The sequence below is a fragment of the Nerophis ophidion genome, linkage group LG21, assembly GCF_033978795.1.
Source record: "Nerophis ophidion isolate RoL-2023_Sa linkage group LG21, RoL_Noph_v1.0, whole genome shotgun sequence".
NCBI lineage: Eukaryota > Metazoa > Chordata > Actinopteri > Syngnathiformes > Syngnathidae > Nerophis > Nerophis ophidion.
The window spans coordinates 3,821,868-3,837,610 of NC_084631.1; the positions used below are offsets into that span (position 1 = coordinate 3,821,868).

Consider the following 15,743-nt stretch of genomic DNA (forward strand, 5'->3'; position numbering starts at 1 on the left):
TGTTTAATAACTCCTGTTATAATGAAGTGTATTATTCAATCAATAACACTTGTTATGCAGAAGTTTATTGACAACATTCATTAAATAATTGTTGTTATGATAAAGTGTATTCGCAGCATACATTCAATAGATGGATCGTGGGGAATATCGACATATCTCTGATTGAAAATGTGCAGTGGAATAGTGTAATGTAGTTAATGTAAAAAAAAACCATACATAAATACATAAAATAATATAAATGATGTTTGTGTCATTCCTTCAGGTTTTCAACAAGCTTTTGAGCCTGGCCAGCACAGCATCGTCTCAGAGGTACCAGAGTCACATGTGGAGCCAGATGCTTCTTTCTACCCATGCCTTCTTAAAGTCCATCTCCAACGTGTCTGGCAAAGACATTGCTCCTCTCATCAAACAATGGGTGTATCCTTCTTTTAAATATTTTCGATTTCAACTGATTTCCAGAGTCATCGCACTGCAGCTTGGTAGGAAATAAACATCAATCAATCAATCAATGTTTACTTATATAGCCCTAAATCACTAGTGTCTCAAAGGGCTGCACAAACCACTACGACATCCTCGGTAGGCCCACATAAGGGCAAGGAAAACTCACACCCAGTGGGACGTCGGGGACAATGATGACTATGAGAACCTTGGAGAGGAGGAAAGCAATGGATGTCGAGCGGGTCTAACATGATACTGTGAAAGTTCAATCCATATTGGATCCAACACAGTCGCGAGAGTCCAGTCCAAAGAGGATCCAACACCGCAGCGAGAGTCCCGCTCACAGCGCAGCCAGCAGGAAACCATCCCAAGCGGAGGCGGATCAGCAGCGCAGAGATGTCCCCAGCCGATACACAGGCAAGCAGTACATGGCCACCGGATCGGACCGGACCCCCTCCACAGGGGAGAGTGGGACATAGGAGAAAAAGAAAAGAAGCGGCAGATCAACTGGTCTAAAAAGGGAGTCTTTTTAAAGGCTAGAGTATATAAATGAGTTTTAAGGTGAGACTTAAATGCTTCTACTGAGGTGGCATCTCGAACTGTTACCGGGAGGGCATTCCAGAGTACTGGAGCCCGAAATGAAAACGCTCTATAGCCCGCAGACTTTTTTTGGGCTTTGGGAATCACTAATAAGCCGGAGTCCTTTGAAGGCAGATTTCTTGCCGGGACATATGGTACAATACAATCGGCGAGATAGGATGGAGCTAGACCGTGTAGTATTTTATACGTAAGTAGTAAAACCTTAAAGTCACATCTTAAGTGCACAGGAAGCCAGTGCAGGTGAGCCAGTACAGGTATATATGTATGTATATATGTATATAAAGGTATATACAGTATAGGTATATATGTATGTATATATGTATATAAAGGTATATACAGTATAGGTATATATGTATGTATATATGTATATAAAGGTATATACAGTATAGGTATATATGTATGTATATATGTATATAAAGGTATATACAGTACAGGTATATATGTATGTATATATGTATATAAAGGTATATACAGTACAGGCGTAATGTGATCAAACTTTCTTGTTCTTGTCAAAAGTCTAGCAGCCGCATTTTGTACCAACTGTAATCTTTTAATGCTAGACATGGGGAGACCCGAAAATAATACGTTACAGTAGTCGAGGCGAGACGTAACAAACGCATGGATAATGATCTCAGCGTCTTTAGTGGACAGAATGGAGCGAATTTTAGCGATATTACGGAGATGAAAGAAGGCCGTTTTAGTAACGCTTTTAATGTGTGCCTCAAAGGAGAGAGTTGGGTCGAAGATAATACCCAGATTTTTTACCGAGTCACCTTGTTTAATTGTTTGGTTGTCAAATGTTGGAGTAACATGATGACATTTTCAGTGTGTCACACTTTGAGTCTTAATTGGTCACCAGAGATCAGAGTGCTGTGGTCAAATTCTTCGGCAGCTTCGCGTTCAACAGAAAGAGGAATGTGCTGGAGCTGGAGATCCGGCAAGACTACACATCATCAGGGACTCAGAAATATGTAGTGAGTATTTGAATTGTTATTATTGTTTTTTTTTTAGGAAAGTTTTATACTACCACCACCATGCTTGACAGTAGGTGTGGTGTTCCTGGGATTAAAGGCCTCACTTTTTCTCCTCCAAACATATTGTGGCCAAACAGCTCAATTGTTGTTTCATCTGACCACAGAACTTTTCTCCAGAAGGTCTTATCTTTGTCCATTTGTTGTTGATGTTGGAAACTCAAAACAGCCGTGACATTTTTATTATTTATAATATGAACATTCACGGGCAGCCCAATGGAAGAGGGGTTAGTGCGTCTGCCTCACAATACGAAGGTACTGGGTTCGATCCTGCGCTCGGGGTCTTTCTGTGTGGAGTTTGCATGTTCTCCCCGTGAATGCGTGGGTTCCCTCCGGGTACTCCGGCTTCCTCCCACTTCCAAAGACATGCACCTGGGGATAGGTTGATTGGCAACTAGTGTGTGAATGTGAGTGTGAACGTTGTCTGTCTATCTGTGTTGGCCCTGCGATGAGGTGGCGACTTGTCCAGAGTGTACCCCGCCTTCCGCCCGATTGTAGCTGAGATAAGCTCCAGCGCCCTTTGCATCCCCGGAGTGAATAAGCGGTAGAAATAGGTATAGCTCGGTATAGCTCAGTTGGTAGAGTGGCCGTGCCAGCAACTTGAGGGTTGCAGGTTCGATCCCCGATTCCGCCATCCTAGTCACTGCCGTTGTGTCCTTGGGCAAGACACTTTACCCACCTGCTCCCAGTGCCACCCACACTGGTTTAAATGTAACTTAGATATTGGGTTTCACTATGTAAAAGCGCTTTGAGTCACTAGAGAAAAAGCGCTATGTAAATATAATTCACTTCACTAATAAACAAAACAAGTACAGAAACAGTACAAAACAGCGCCAGAGGGTTGTAAACTCAATAAAGTAACTAAAATAGAATTTTATATATATATATATATATCTGGGTTGGGGAGGAGACCCTGCCCCAAGTGGAGGAGTTCAAGTACCTAGGAGTCTTGTTCACGAGTGAGGGAAGAGTGGATCGTGAGATCGACAGGCGGATCGGTGCGGCGTCTTCAGTAATGCGGACGTTGTACCGATCCGTTGTGGTGAAGAAGGAGCTGAGCCGGAAGGCAAAGCTCTCAATTTACCGGTCGATCTACGTTCCCATCCTCACCTATGGTCATGAGCTTTGGGTCATGACCGAAAGGATAAGATCACGGGTACAAGCGGCCCAAATGAGTTTGGGTCTCTCCCTTAGAGATAGGGTGAGAAGCTCTGCCATCCGGGAGGAACTCAAAGTAAAGCCGCTGCTCCTCCACATGGAGAGGAGCCAGATGAGGTGGTTCGGGCATCCGGTCAGGATGCCACCCGAACGCCTCCCTAGGGAGGTGTTTAGGGCACGTCCAACCGGTAGGAAGACCCAGGACACGTTGGGAAGACTATGTCTCCCGGCTGGCCTGGGAACGCCTCGGGATCCCCCGGGAAGAGCTAGACGAAGTGGCTGGGGAGAGGGAAGTCTGGGTTTCCCTGCTTAGGCTGCTGCCCCCGCGACCCGACCTCGGATAAGCGGAAGAAGATGGATGGATGGATGGATATATCTTTATGTATATATATATATATATATATACATATATATATATATATATATATATATATATATATATATATATATATATATATATATATATATACACGGTTCTGCTTAGCGGTTGGGTTCTTTATCTATTTCTATTTGTATAGAAGGATAGCACACAAGTTGATTAGCATCAACTTTGTTTAGTTTAGAAAAAAACATGAGTAAACAAACACAACAGTGAGGACTTAAGAGACCCACAGCCTCGATGGGTGCCAGAAAAAATACTTTGTTTTCAAAATAACTTTAATATGACAAAAAAAATGCTGTACTAATAGATACAACACAACATAAAATATTATGTGACAATGACAATTACACAAAAATGTTACCTTTTTCAATTAGGAATGAAAAAGTATATTTTTTAAATGTATATACACAATATATGCTGAGCGCTCAATTGCAAGTAAAACTATGTCAGCTAAAAGCAAATACGATCAAGTCAAGTAGAACCGTACACTATGCAATTTTTCAACCTTCAGCTATGAAAATGAACCATTACTGGTATTTTGCAAAATATTAATCATATTTGCTTTTTTAGGAAGCTTTTGCAATATTTCTCACTGTTACTGGCGTGTCCATCTGTGGAGAACACCTCTTAAGAAAATGTTGTGCAGACTGCGGGTCAGATGCCGTCTCGTCATGTGTTGCATTAGAAACATTTATTTCACGTTAACAGTCAGTAATATTATATTTAACATGATAGGCAGTGTAGTTTCCTGCAGTGTTAACAGCAAACGACGTGCCGCTGGTGGTAACTCACTTCCGTCTCGGTCGGGGATCGAAAACATGTCGATCATTATCGTTATCGCACACGTCTGCTAATGTTTCTGATAGTAATTTCTCAATTTGATGCAATATCCACTTTGCAGTTATTGAAAGTTGCCCCGTTGTCTTCCTTTTTTTTGTATAATTCTCATGTCTGTGCTGCCAATCGGCGTGCGTGCCCATGACAGTCAACAAAACTGTCAGATGAATCCCAGGGATCGGAAGCCCTGGGAGCTGGATCTCAACAAGAACTGTATTTTGATTCCCCTGGATGATTATGGCAAAAATAATCACGATTTGGATTGATTGATTTTAATTTGCCTGAGGGAACTCTCCTGAAGGAATCAATAAAGTTCTATCCATCTATCTATCTATCTATCTATCTATCTATCTATCTATCTATCTATCTACTGTGTCTATCTATCTACTGTGTCTATTTGGTATTGTAATTAATCAATCAATCAATCAATGTTCATTTATATAGCCCTAAATTTCTAGTGTCTCAAAGGGCTGCACAAGCCAAACCACAACACAAACCACTACCACATCCTCGGTAGGCCCACATAAGGGCAAGGAAAACCCACACCCAGTGGGACGTCGGTGACAATGAGGACTATGAGAACCTTGGAGAGGACCACATATGTGGGCAACCCCCCTCCCCCTAGAGGACCGAAAGCAATGGATGTCTAGCGGGTCTAACATGATACTGTGAAAAGTTCAGTCCATAGTGGATCCAACACAGCCACGAGAGTCCAGTCCAAAGCGGATCCAACACAGCAGCAAGAGTCCCGTCCACAGTAGAGCCAGCAGGAAACCATCTCAAGCGGAGGCGGATCAGCAGCACAGAGATGTCCCCAGCCGATACACAGGCGAGCGGTCCATCCTGGGTCCCGACTTTAGACGAGTGGTTCATACTGGGTCCCGACTGTGGACAGCCAGAACTTCATCCATGGACATCGGACCAGACCCCCTCCACAAGGGAGAGTGGGACATGGGAGAAAAAGAAAAGAAACGGCAGATCAACTGGTCCAAAAAGGGAGTGTATTTGAAGGCTAGAGTATACAAATGAGTTTTAAGATGAGACTTAAATGTTTCTACTGAGGTGGCATCTCGAACTGTTACATTCCAGAGTACTGGAGCCCGAACGGAAAACGCTCTATAGCCCGCAGACTTTTTTTGGGCTCTGCGAATCACTAATAAGCCGGAGTCCTTTGAACGCAGATTTCTTGCCGGGACATATGGTACAATACAATCGGCAAGATAGGATGGAGCTAGACCCCTGAAACCGGATTGAAAGGTTTCACATGCAACAATTTTTTGGAGGATTTTTGAAATAAAGGGAAGGTGAGACACCGGTCGGTAGTTTACCATGAGGTCAGGATCGAGGTTAGATCTTTTAAGGAGAGGATGAATAACCGCTTTTTTGAATGCTTGAATCACGATTATTAATTCATTTGAAAACATGAGTATTTATTCTAACACCAAAACTCAACTTTAAATAAATTTTTTTAAAGGCTGATTTAAATTGGTAACAAATAAACCACAACAAGTAAAATAATAATACAAGCAATAACAGTATTTTTTAAAAATAGCAATATAAAAAAACATAGAATTACGTTTTTGGTTTTAGTTCATTTTTATTTTATTTTTTTCTCATTTTTACACGTATTTTACCACCATAGTGGGTACTTATTGTACATTCATCCATTTTTCTACCACTTGTACTTATTGTGTCAAATATAATGTAATGTTTTTGTTAATTAAATGCAAAAACCCTTAATTTTAGCATAGAATAAAATGCCTTTTATTGTCACTATACACAGGTACAATGAGATTATTGGTGTAATGCATCTTTAGACAATGTTGACGAGTATTTTAGGTCAAAACAATATACTCGTGTAAATGTATCAGTAAGGGCTTTGCGTACATTATGCTTGTGCAAGGTACTTTTCCCAAAACCTTTATTCTTTTAGCGCAGTCAGACCAGATGTGGCACATCACGCTTTTATTGTGAAGGTGGAAGTGGGCTGCGCTGTTGTCAGCATGATGTAAAAAGAGGCGACTCACTTAAGGCTGTTTAGGGGGAAAAGATCGCATCTCAAGTTGCGACTGCTGTCCTGTTTGTACATTGATCTTACAGCGATGATGTCGTTCACAACAACACAAGCAGATGAGATTTGTTGTGATTGCATGGATTGTTTTTGCTAGCTTGAACTTCGTAGTTTTGTCGCTGTTTATCGACATTGTTTAGACAGGGTGGTTGAGTGCTTCGGGGATAAACTAGCAATACCAGACAATTTCTCTGATATTCTGCGTTGAACAGCAGATTATGTTTTACTTGCCAATTTTGTGACTCTGTCCAAAATTACGTGAATGTGGAAATCATATGACCTTATTTTTTGTTGAGTTTATTGATTAAGCATACTAGCGTTGTGTCAAGTAAAACTTCTCGTGGACGTACTCTTGTTTTACTTATGCACTCCTCATCTGTTTCATTATCAAGCTCTGGAATTTGCATGCAGGTTGCACGGCCCAATAATTTAAATTATTATATTGTCATTATTCTGAGACGCCTTAATTGAAATAAAAATTGGATTGATTGACCTGACCTACTGTATCTTCCCAATCAAATATGTACATGTATCTTCTTCCAGGGTCCCATCAAGGTGACGGTGCAGGAATTGGATGGTTCCTTCAATCATACTTTGCAGATCGAAGAGAACAGCCTCAAACATGATATTCCTTGTCACTCCAAGAGCCGAAGGTACTGTAAACCTCCACGATATTTACAGTTGGGTTCATAAATTGACATTACCTGGGAGAACATGTGATGTCTCAGAGATTAGGAAGGATTTCACTCAGGGTTATTGTTTGACATTTATGGTCAAATAGTTGTGTTTGCTCTTGTAAATCATATTTACAACACATATTACCTAAAACAGTGGTTCTCAACCTTATTTTAGTGAACATTTTTTAAATTCAAGTACCCTCTAATCAGAGCAAAGCATTTTTGGTTGAAAAAAAGAGATAAAGAAGTAAAATACAGCACTATGTCATCAGTTTCTGATTTATTAAATTGTATAACAGTGCAAAATATTGGTCATTTGTAGTGGTCTTTCTTGAACTATTTGGGAAAAAAAGATTTAAAAATAACTAAAAACTTGTTGAAAAATAAACAAGTGATTCAATTATAAATAAAGATTTCTACACATAGAAGTAATCATCAACTTAAAGGGGAACATTATCAGCAGACCTATGTAAGCGTCAATATATACCTTGATGGTGCAGAAAAAAGACCATTTATTTTTTTAACCGATTTCCGAACTCTAAATGGGTGAATTTTGGCGAATTAAACGCCTTTCTGTTTATCGCGCTGGAGGCGATGACTTCAGAATGTGACGTCGCCGAGGTAACACACCCGCCATTTTCATTTTCAACACATTACAAACACCGGGTCTCAGTTCTGTCATTTTCCGTTTTTTCGACTATTTTTTGGAACCTTGGAGACATCATGCCTCGTGGGTGTGTTGTCGCAGGGTGTAACAACACTAACAGGGAGGGATTCAAGTTGCACCACTGGCAAGAAATCTGCCGCCAGACCCCCATTGAATGTGCGGGAGTGTCTCCACATTTTACCGGCGATGCAAAGACAGACATGGCACAGAGATGTATGGATAACCTGCAGATGCATTTGCAACGATAGTCAACGAAATCACAAAGGTGAGTTTTGTTGATGTTGACTGCCAGCTAATCGATGCTAGCATGCTACGCTAATCGATGCTAACATGCTATTTACCGGCGGTGCTAAAGCAGACATGGCACAGAGATGTATGGATAACCTGCAGATGCATTTGCAACTATATTACGTTTCCTTCCACCCACATTTAATGTGAAACAAACACTTACCAATCGACAGATTTAAGTTGCTCCCGTGTCAAAAGATGCGAAAGTCCTGATCGTTTGGTCCACACATTTTACCGGCAATGCTAACGCAGCTATTCGGCCATGCTATGACTATGAATTCGCTCAATAGCTTCAGTTTCTTCTTCAATATTTTCATACTCCAACCATCTGTTTCAATACATGCGTAATCTGTTGAATCGCTTAAGTCGCTGAAATCCGAGTTTGAATCCGAGCTAATGTCGCTATATCTTGCTGTGGTATTCCCATTGTTTGTTTACATTGGCAGCACTGTGTGACGTCACAGGGAAATGGCCAGTGTCTTCGCAGAGAGCGAAAATAAGGCACTTTAAAGCTTTATTAAGGGATATTCCGTGACCGGTAAAATTTTGAAAAAAACTTCAAAAAATACAACAAGCCACTGGGAACTGATTTTTATTGTTTTTAACCCTTTGGAAATTGTGATAATGTTCCCCTTTAAAGTGTCCTCTTTGGGGATTGTAATAGAGATCCATCTGGATTCATCAACTTAATTCTAAACATTTCTTCACAAAAAAAGAAATCTTTAACATCAATATTTATGGAACATGTCCACAAAAAATTTAGCTGTCAACACTGAATATTGCATTGTTGCATTTCTTTTCACAGTTTATGAACTTACATTCATATTTTGTTGAAGTATTATTCAATAAATATATTTATAATGGATTTTTTAATTGTAGCTATTTTTAGAATATTAAAAAAAAATCTCATGTAACCCTTGGCATACCTTCAAGTACCCCCAGGGGTACGCGTAACCCCATTTGAGAACCACTGACCTAAAAGACCCGAATAAAAAAATAGTTTGGAATACAAATAAAAAGCCACAAATAACTTAATTTGATGTTCGGGACTTTCTGAAAGAAAGTGTTGTGGTTGCTTCAAGGTACAGCAAGAAGACACACCTAGAACATTTGGGAACAAAGTTCTTTGAAGTGTTGAGACCAATATTGAACTTTGGTCCACAAACATAAACGGTATATTTGGAGAGAATGCAAAAAAGTACAGTACAACAATTTATTTTTAGCTTAATGTCATTGACGCTCTTTGGAACATCCCAAACATGCACTTCATGCAGGACAACCCAGTAATTTACAGGAAGGAAACAATAACAAACTTCACCATAAAGACAGGAGTCGGCAACCCAAAATGTTGAAAGAGCCATATTTAAACAAAAATAGAATAAAAAATCTGTTTGGAGCCGCAAAAAAATTAAATCTTTATAAAATAAGGCTTACAATGAAGGCAACACATTATGTTGAAAGTTAAAGTTAAAGTACCAATGATTGTCACACACACACACACACTAGGTGTGGTGAAATTTGTCCTCTGCATTTTACCCATCCCCTTGATCACCCCCAAGTGAGGGAAGCAGTGGGCAGCAGCGTTGCCGCGCCCGGGAATCATTTTTGGTGATTTAACCCCCAATTCCAACCCTTGATGCTGAGTGCCAAGCAGGGAAGTAATGGGTCCCATTTTTATAGTCTTTGGTACGACTCGACCGGGGTTTGAACTCACAACCTACCGATCTCAGGGCGGACACTCTAACCACTAGTTCACTGAGTAGAAATGTAATATTTATTCTACACATTTTTTCCACTTTGAAAAACATTAGTAAAACGGAGCCTTCTCAGAGGATGAGATTACTCCTGGACTGGCTTAGAATGACCAAAGGTTTAGATGTATGTGTCCAAGTTAAAGGAAATGGCAGGCTGTCGTCTTCTATTCGATTTAATACAATCTTTGTCTATTGGGTAACGTTTGCTGTGGTCTGGAACAACATAGCACACAAACAACTATCAGCAATGCAGCCAGTGTTACATATAGATAATGTGGCGTGAGACATGCAAATATACATTAAATACACAGGACATAAATAAAGGGAAATTAAATGAGCTTAAATATAGCTACAAATGAGGCATAATGATGTAATATGTACAAACAGCTAGTCTAAATGGCGTGTTAGCATCGATTAGCTTGCAGTCATGCACTGACCAAATATGCCTGACTAGCAATCTTCACAAGTCAATAACATCAAGAAAGCTCACCTTTGTGCATTCACGCACAGCATAAAACGTTTGGTGTACAAAATGAGACAACGAAGGAATGGAGAAAGTTGTACATGTAAACAAACGGCGGTGCGTTCAAAGTCTGCTAAAATTAGTTGGATAAAACTCCATACTCTCATAAGTGAAGCATGTTTAATATAATCAGTGGGACTACTAACAATTAGTTAGGTTTGCATCATGTTTTTATTCTTACACAAACCATATTAAAACAAAAAAATATATTTTCCACCCATCTATTTCCATTTTCATTTATTTTTGAGAAAGCACTAGGGAGCTACGAGAGCCACAGGTTGCTAACCCCTGATATGAGAAAACAAAGTAGCTTCTCCTCAACTACCACAAAATACTTCAAGCAGTTATTGATGTTAAAGAAGACTACATACAGTAATACAACTAGGCTATGTTATTATTATGATTTAAAAGAGCAAATACAATTATTTGTTGATAAATGTCTTTACCAGACCACTAACAATGAGTGAAGAGAGGATTTTGTAATATTCATGTACTGTTGGATATTTCCACATTCTGCCATGGTGTATAAACATATCAGCACAACTGCTCAATACATGTACATCATTTAGAAATCATACAACATTGATTTTGGAAACATATTGTCTATTTTTGTCTTCCCCAGAAATAAGAAAAAGAAGATTCCTTTGATGAATGGAGAAGAAGTGGACATGGATTTATCAGCCATGGAGTAAGTGATGATTTGCGGTGATCCTGTTCAGTAGACAAATGGCAGACTTCATCCTGCATTATCACAGGGTAATATCAGTAGGGATGGGTACTGTTCACATTAGAACCGATACTGTACCAATTTTTGGTACCTGCGAATCGATACAGGCACTAATTTTCGGTGCTTTTGTGTGTGTTGATAAATATTGTTTTTGATAGTAAAATCAAATTTTTTGTTACATTTAAAATTGAGCAGATAATAACTGCTGTCCATTTGTTATATCTTGTTTTTATTACCACATTTCTGAGTCTCGTCTGCAGTTGCAAGTCCAAGACTTTAGATGGCAGTGATGTATACCCTATTTCCTTGATTTGCCGCAGGGTGCTAATTAATTTAAAACCTCACTCCGGCGTTTACCAAAGGCATGCGGTAAATTTAGGCCTGCGCTTATAAATTTGAGTGTGATGTAAGGACACCATCATGAAAAGCACAATTGATAAAAAAACAACGTTATTATGGTCTTACCTTTACTTATAAATGAAGTCCATGCGCAGCTCCTTCTGATCAAAAGCATCGATAACTTGTTTATAGAAGTCTTCCTTATCTTTCTTCAGTTTTAAAAGTCTCTCTGTCTCGATGGAGATCTTCCTTTATTACCTCCGGCTTCAATTTAAAGTCCAGTTTAGAAAACTGTTTTATTTTAGATATGTAATCCTCCATGTTAAAAGTGCAAGCGAGAGGAAAAAATAAACGATCGCTGCTTGTTGTCACTTCTTCTGCAGCCGAGTAGTCGCAAGAAGGATCACTAGCGCCCTCTACCACCAGGAGGCGGGAGTCATTTAATGACTCATATTTGACACACGCAGCTACGGTATATTAATAAAACATAGCTGCTTACTGTTCTTTTTAGCATATTCAATAGCTTGGACCTTAAATCCTACTGAGTAGCTCTTAATCTTCTTCCCTTTATGCGATTTCAAATTATTGAAATTAGCCCACAGGTGAAGTGTCACTCGTGACGTGACGAGTTTGACCCGACGGACATTTCAGGCAAATGTTAATTATTTTGCGAAACGAGTTTGACCTGGCGGAAATTCTAGACATGCGCTAATAAAAATAATATTTTGCGAAACGAGTTTGACCCGGCTTTAATCCTGAGCCGGCGGTAATGCTAAGCGTGCGCTAATTATTTTGCGAAACGAGTTTGACCCGGCAGTAATTCTAGTCAGGCACATACTATATACCCGGCGGCAATTCACGGAAATACGGTAGTGTATGGTGTGTTGGTTCATTAATTTAGTCGTTGCTGTCTAGTCTTACTTGCGCCCTAAAAAGTGCTAATACTGTAAGAATTGTACTTATCACACACCAGCTGTTCGATTGTAACATGCATCTTAGTTGTAGTTTTCATGAACACATAAGCAGGTGTTGTAATCGCATGTCAATGGCAAAGCCAATGTATACTAGCATCAAGCTAGCACATTTTTGGAAAAAGTGGAGAGCTCACTTAACTTATGTTGAAGTGATCGCCAAGTGCCGAAGTGCAAAACATCGGCTGAGTCGGCAACCCGGCGTGACATCACGCGCAACCCAGGTACCGTAACAAGGCACAGTTGGATTTTATGTGTATCGGTGCCTGGTAGAATTTAGTCGGTGCCAAAAAAGTAGTGAATTCGATAGCCATCCCTAAATATCACTACTGGTAATTTGATGTTTTTAATTGATTTTACTGCAGGGGGTGTGAAAGAGATACAAACACAGCTGTCAGGGTATCCCTGGGGTCTTAAAAAGTATTTTCAATTTGAATTTAAGGCTTTAAAACGTCTAAAATCTTATAAAAGGTCATACATAGGATTTTGAAAGGTCTTAAAAATGTATTAACATTACTTTTAATTAAAATATGCGTAAACTTCAGTCTTGCTTTTAAATGTTTCGATTTTCAGGACACTATAACGCAGGGGTAGGGAACCTATGGATCGCGAGCCAGATGTGGCTCTTTTGATGACTGCATCTGGCTCTCTGATAAATCTGAGCTGACATTGCTTAACACGATAAGTAATGAATAATTCCACTTGTAATCAAAATAACGTTCAAAATATAAAACATTCTCATGCGTTTTTAATCCATCCATCCGTTTTCTACCGCACCTGTTCAATAAATTGCGTTAATGGTAAGAAGTTATTTATTTATTATTGGTTAGTGTGGGGCTTGCCCTCCTGGGGGTTCTTCAGACCACCAAGCACCGACATGAGAGCCTGTTTCAGGGTTACAATATTGTTTTATTTTTCAATAAGTCTCTCAGTTGCTTTCCAGCAGTTGTCTTTTTCTCTTTAATTTTCGCTCGTGCTCTGGCTCCAGCCCCAACCTCGTCTTTCCTCCTGGCTGCTGCTTATTATAGAGCGACAGATGATTAGATAACAAGGCACAGGTGGGCCGTCTACGCACCTGTCGCTGATTTCGAGGCCGATCCTGGCAACACCCCGCTTCGCTGCAGGCCCGCAGGCCACGCCCCCTCCACAGTTTGCTTCAGAATAACAATGTTATTACAAAGAATAAGAGACCTGTTGGTCTTACTTAAAAATGCACGCGTTCAGTTGTGTTCAGTGTTAATACAAATATTATATGGCTCTTACAGAAATACATTTTAAAATATTTGGCTTTCTTGGCTCTCTCAGCCAAAAAGCTTCCCGACCCCTGCTATAACGGAACTACGAAATACAACTAAAATACAACTAAAATACGCTACCTTTGCTGCCCGGTCCAAATTTAACGAGTGTGTACGCACGCAGCGGTGCGTCGTTACAGCTTAGCACAGCAGCAGAGAAAACTTGACAAAAATCCAATGCAAAAAATGGGTAAGTGCAAGTTCAACAATTTCTGGCTTCAGAATGATCAATTTAATGCATGCTTGATGCGGGTGGATGGAAACTTATGAAATGCTTCACGTCATCCCCCATCTTGTAAACACTGCAGTGGAAGTCAGCTGCTACAGCAAGCGAGTCAAAACTCATCGTACCTTCTTTTTGTTCTTTACACTTTTTTGGTAGCGTATTTTATTTTGTTACATCCTTAAAAGATATCCTTCAATTACTTCTATTGTCATCTGCTGCAATAGACTTGACCTCCAATATAAGATGTCAGGTTCAAGCACTGATGACATCTATTGAACAGACAAAGAAGCAAGGAATTAAACAGAGACAGAATTAAATTTGGCTCAATTGAGGAGAAAGGTCTGGGCTGTACTCTGGTACAGTGTCCCACCACGTTCGGACGAAAGATTGTACGCCTCGTCTTTTTTTGGACTTTCCCTGATTACGTGGGAATAGCTGTTTCTAAAGGAATGGGGTCGTAAACAGCCACTGCCTTTGGTCACAAAACAGTTCAAAGAAAAGGTTTGTTCAAAGAATAGGTTGTAAACAGCCGTTGTCCTCGGTCACAAAACAGTTCAAAGAAAAGGTGCCTCGAGGGGGGTCAAGACAAAATCTTCCTGTGGATTACAATACGTCAAAGAAACCGACGCCCTCATGTCACTCCCCATCCTACACAGTGGAGTTTTACAAACTTTTTGCTTTGTAGGATCAAAGACAGCTTTTGTCCTCTCGCAGGGAACTCATGGCTACACAAAGTTTTGTGATAACTTTGATACAATTATTCCGACATAATTGTTTATAGGACATTTGTTCCAAATGTTGAATAAGTAGATATGTATTAAATAAAATAATAAAAACTTTGAGACTGCCCAAAGACTGCTATATGGCTTTTCGTATCATGTATTCCTACTTTGCATTTATTGTGCAGTGCCGACTCTCCTCTTCTGTGGATCCGCATCGACCCAGACATGTCCATCCTGCGCAAGGTAGAACTGGAGCAAGCCGACTTTATGTGGCAGTACCAGCTACGATATGAAAGGGACGTCGTTGCACAGGTAAGATTCCCCACCCCTCCACCCCCCAATTGTAGTAAACAGGGCAGTGCCACATAACTCCGGATCTTTACCAATTACCGGTATTTTTTGGGACCAATTTGTATCGGATTGTACTAAGGAAGACCAATAAGATTCTGGACAAATGATTTGTACTTTTTTTTTAATCCAAATGATCGTCGTAATTATGACACGCTGTCACATTCAGCTCAAGTTCTTCTGCCATGGTAAAAAACAAAAGACATAGGTGGATACAAAACCAATAGATTACCTCTATTATCAACAATAAAGTTGTTCAAATGCAACGATACGTATACATAATGTATACGGCTGTCCAGAGTCGAGACCCAGGATGGACCGCTCGCCTGTATCGGTTGGGGACATCTCTACGCTGCTGATCCGCCTCCGCTTGAGATGGTTTCCTGTGGACGGGACTCTCGCTGCTGTCTTGGATCCGCTTGAACTGAACTCTCGCGGCTGTGTTGGAGCCACTATGGATTGAACTTTCACAGTATCATGTTAGACCCGCTCGACATCCATTGCTTTCGGTCCCCTAGAGGGGGGGGGGTTGCCCACATCTGAGGTCCTCTCCAAGGTTTCTCATAGTCAGCATTGTCACTGGCGTCCCACTGGATGTGAATTCTCCCTGCCCACTGGGTGTGAGTTTTCCTTGCCCTTTTGTGGGTTCTTCCGAGGATGTTGTAGTCGTAATGATTTGTGCAGTCCTT

General features: G+C 40.3%; 1 protein-coding gene across 5 annotated transcripts in view; it reads left to right on the forward strand.

The window, feature by feature from the left end:
- taf2 (TAF2 RNA polymerase II, TATA box binding protein (TBP)-associated factor) overlaps nt 1-15,743 on the forward strand; it is a 101,546-nt gene that overhangs the window by 40,072 nt on the left and 45,731 nt on the right. For all 5 annotated transcript variants that reach the window (XM_061881620.1, XM_061881622.1, XM_061881624.1 and 2 more), the window contains exons 13-17: nt 263-417; nt 1,898-2,012; nt 7,061-7,170; nt 11,049-11,114; nt 14,892-15,018. In XM_061881620.1, coding sequence (XP_061737604.1) covers nt 263-417; nt 1,898-2,012; nt 7,061-7,170; nt 11,049-11,114; nt 14,892-15,018 — 573 coding nt within the window. The remainder of the gene's footprint in view (nt 1-262; nt 418-1,897; nt 2,013-7,060; nt 7,171-11,048; nt 11,115-14,891; nt 15,019-15,743) is intronic.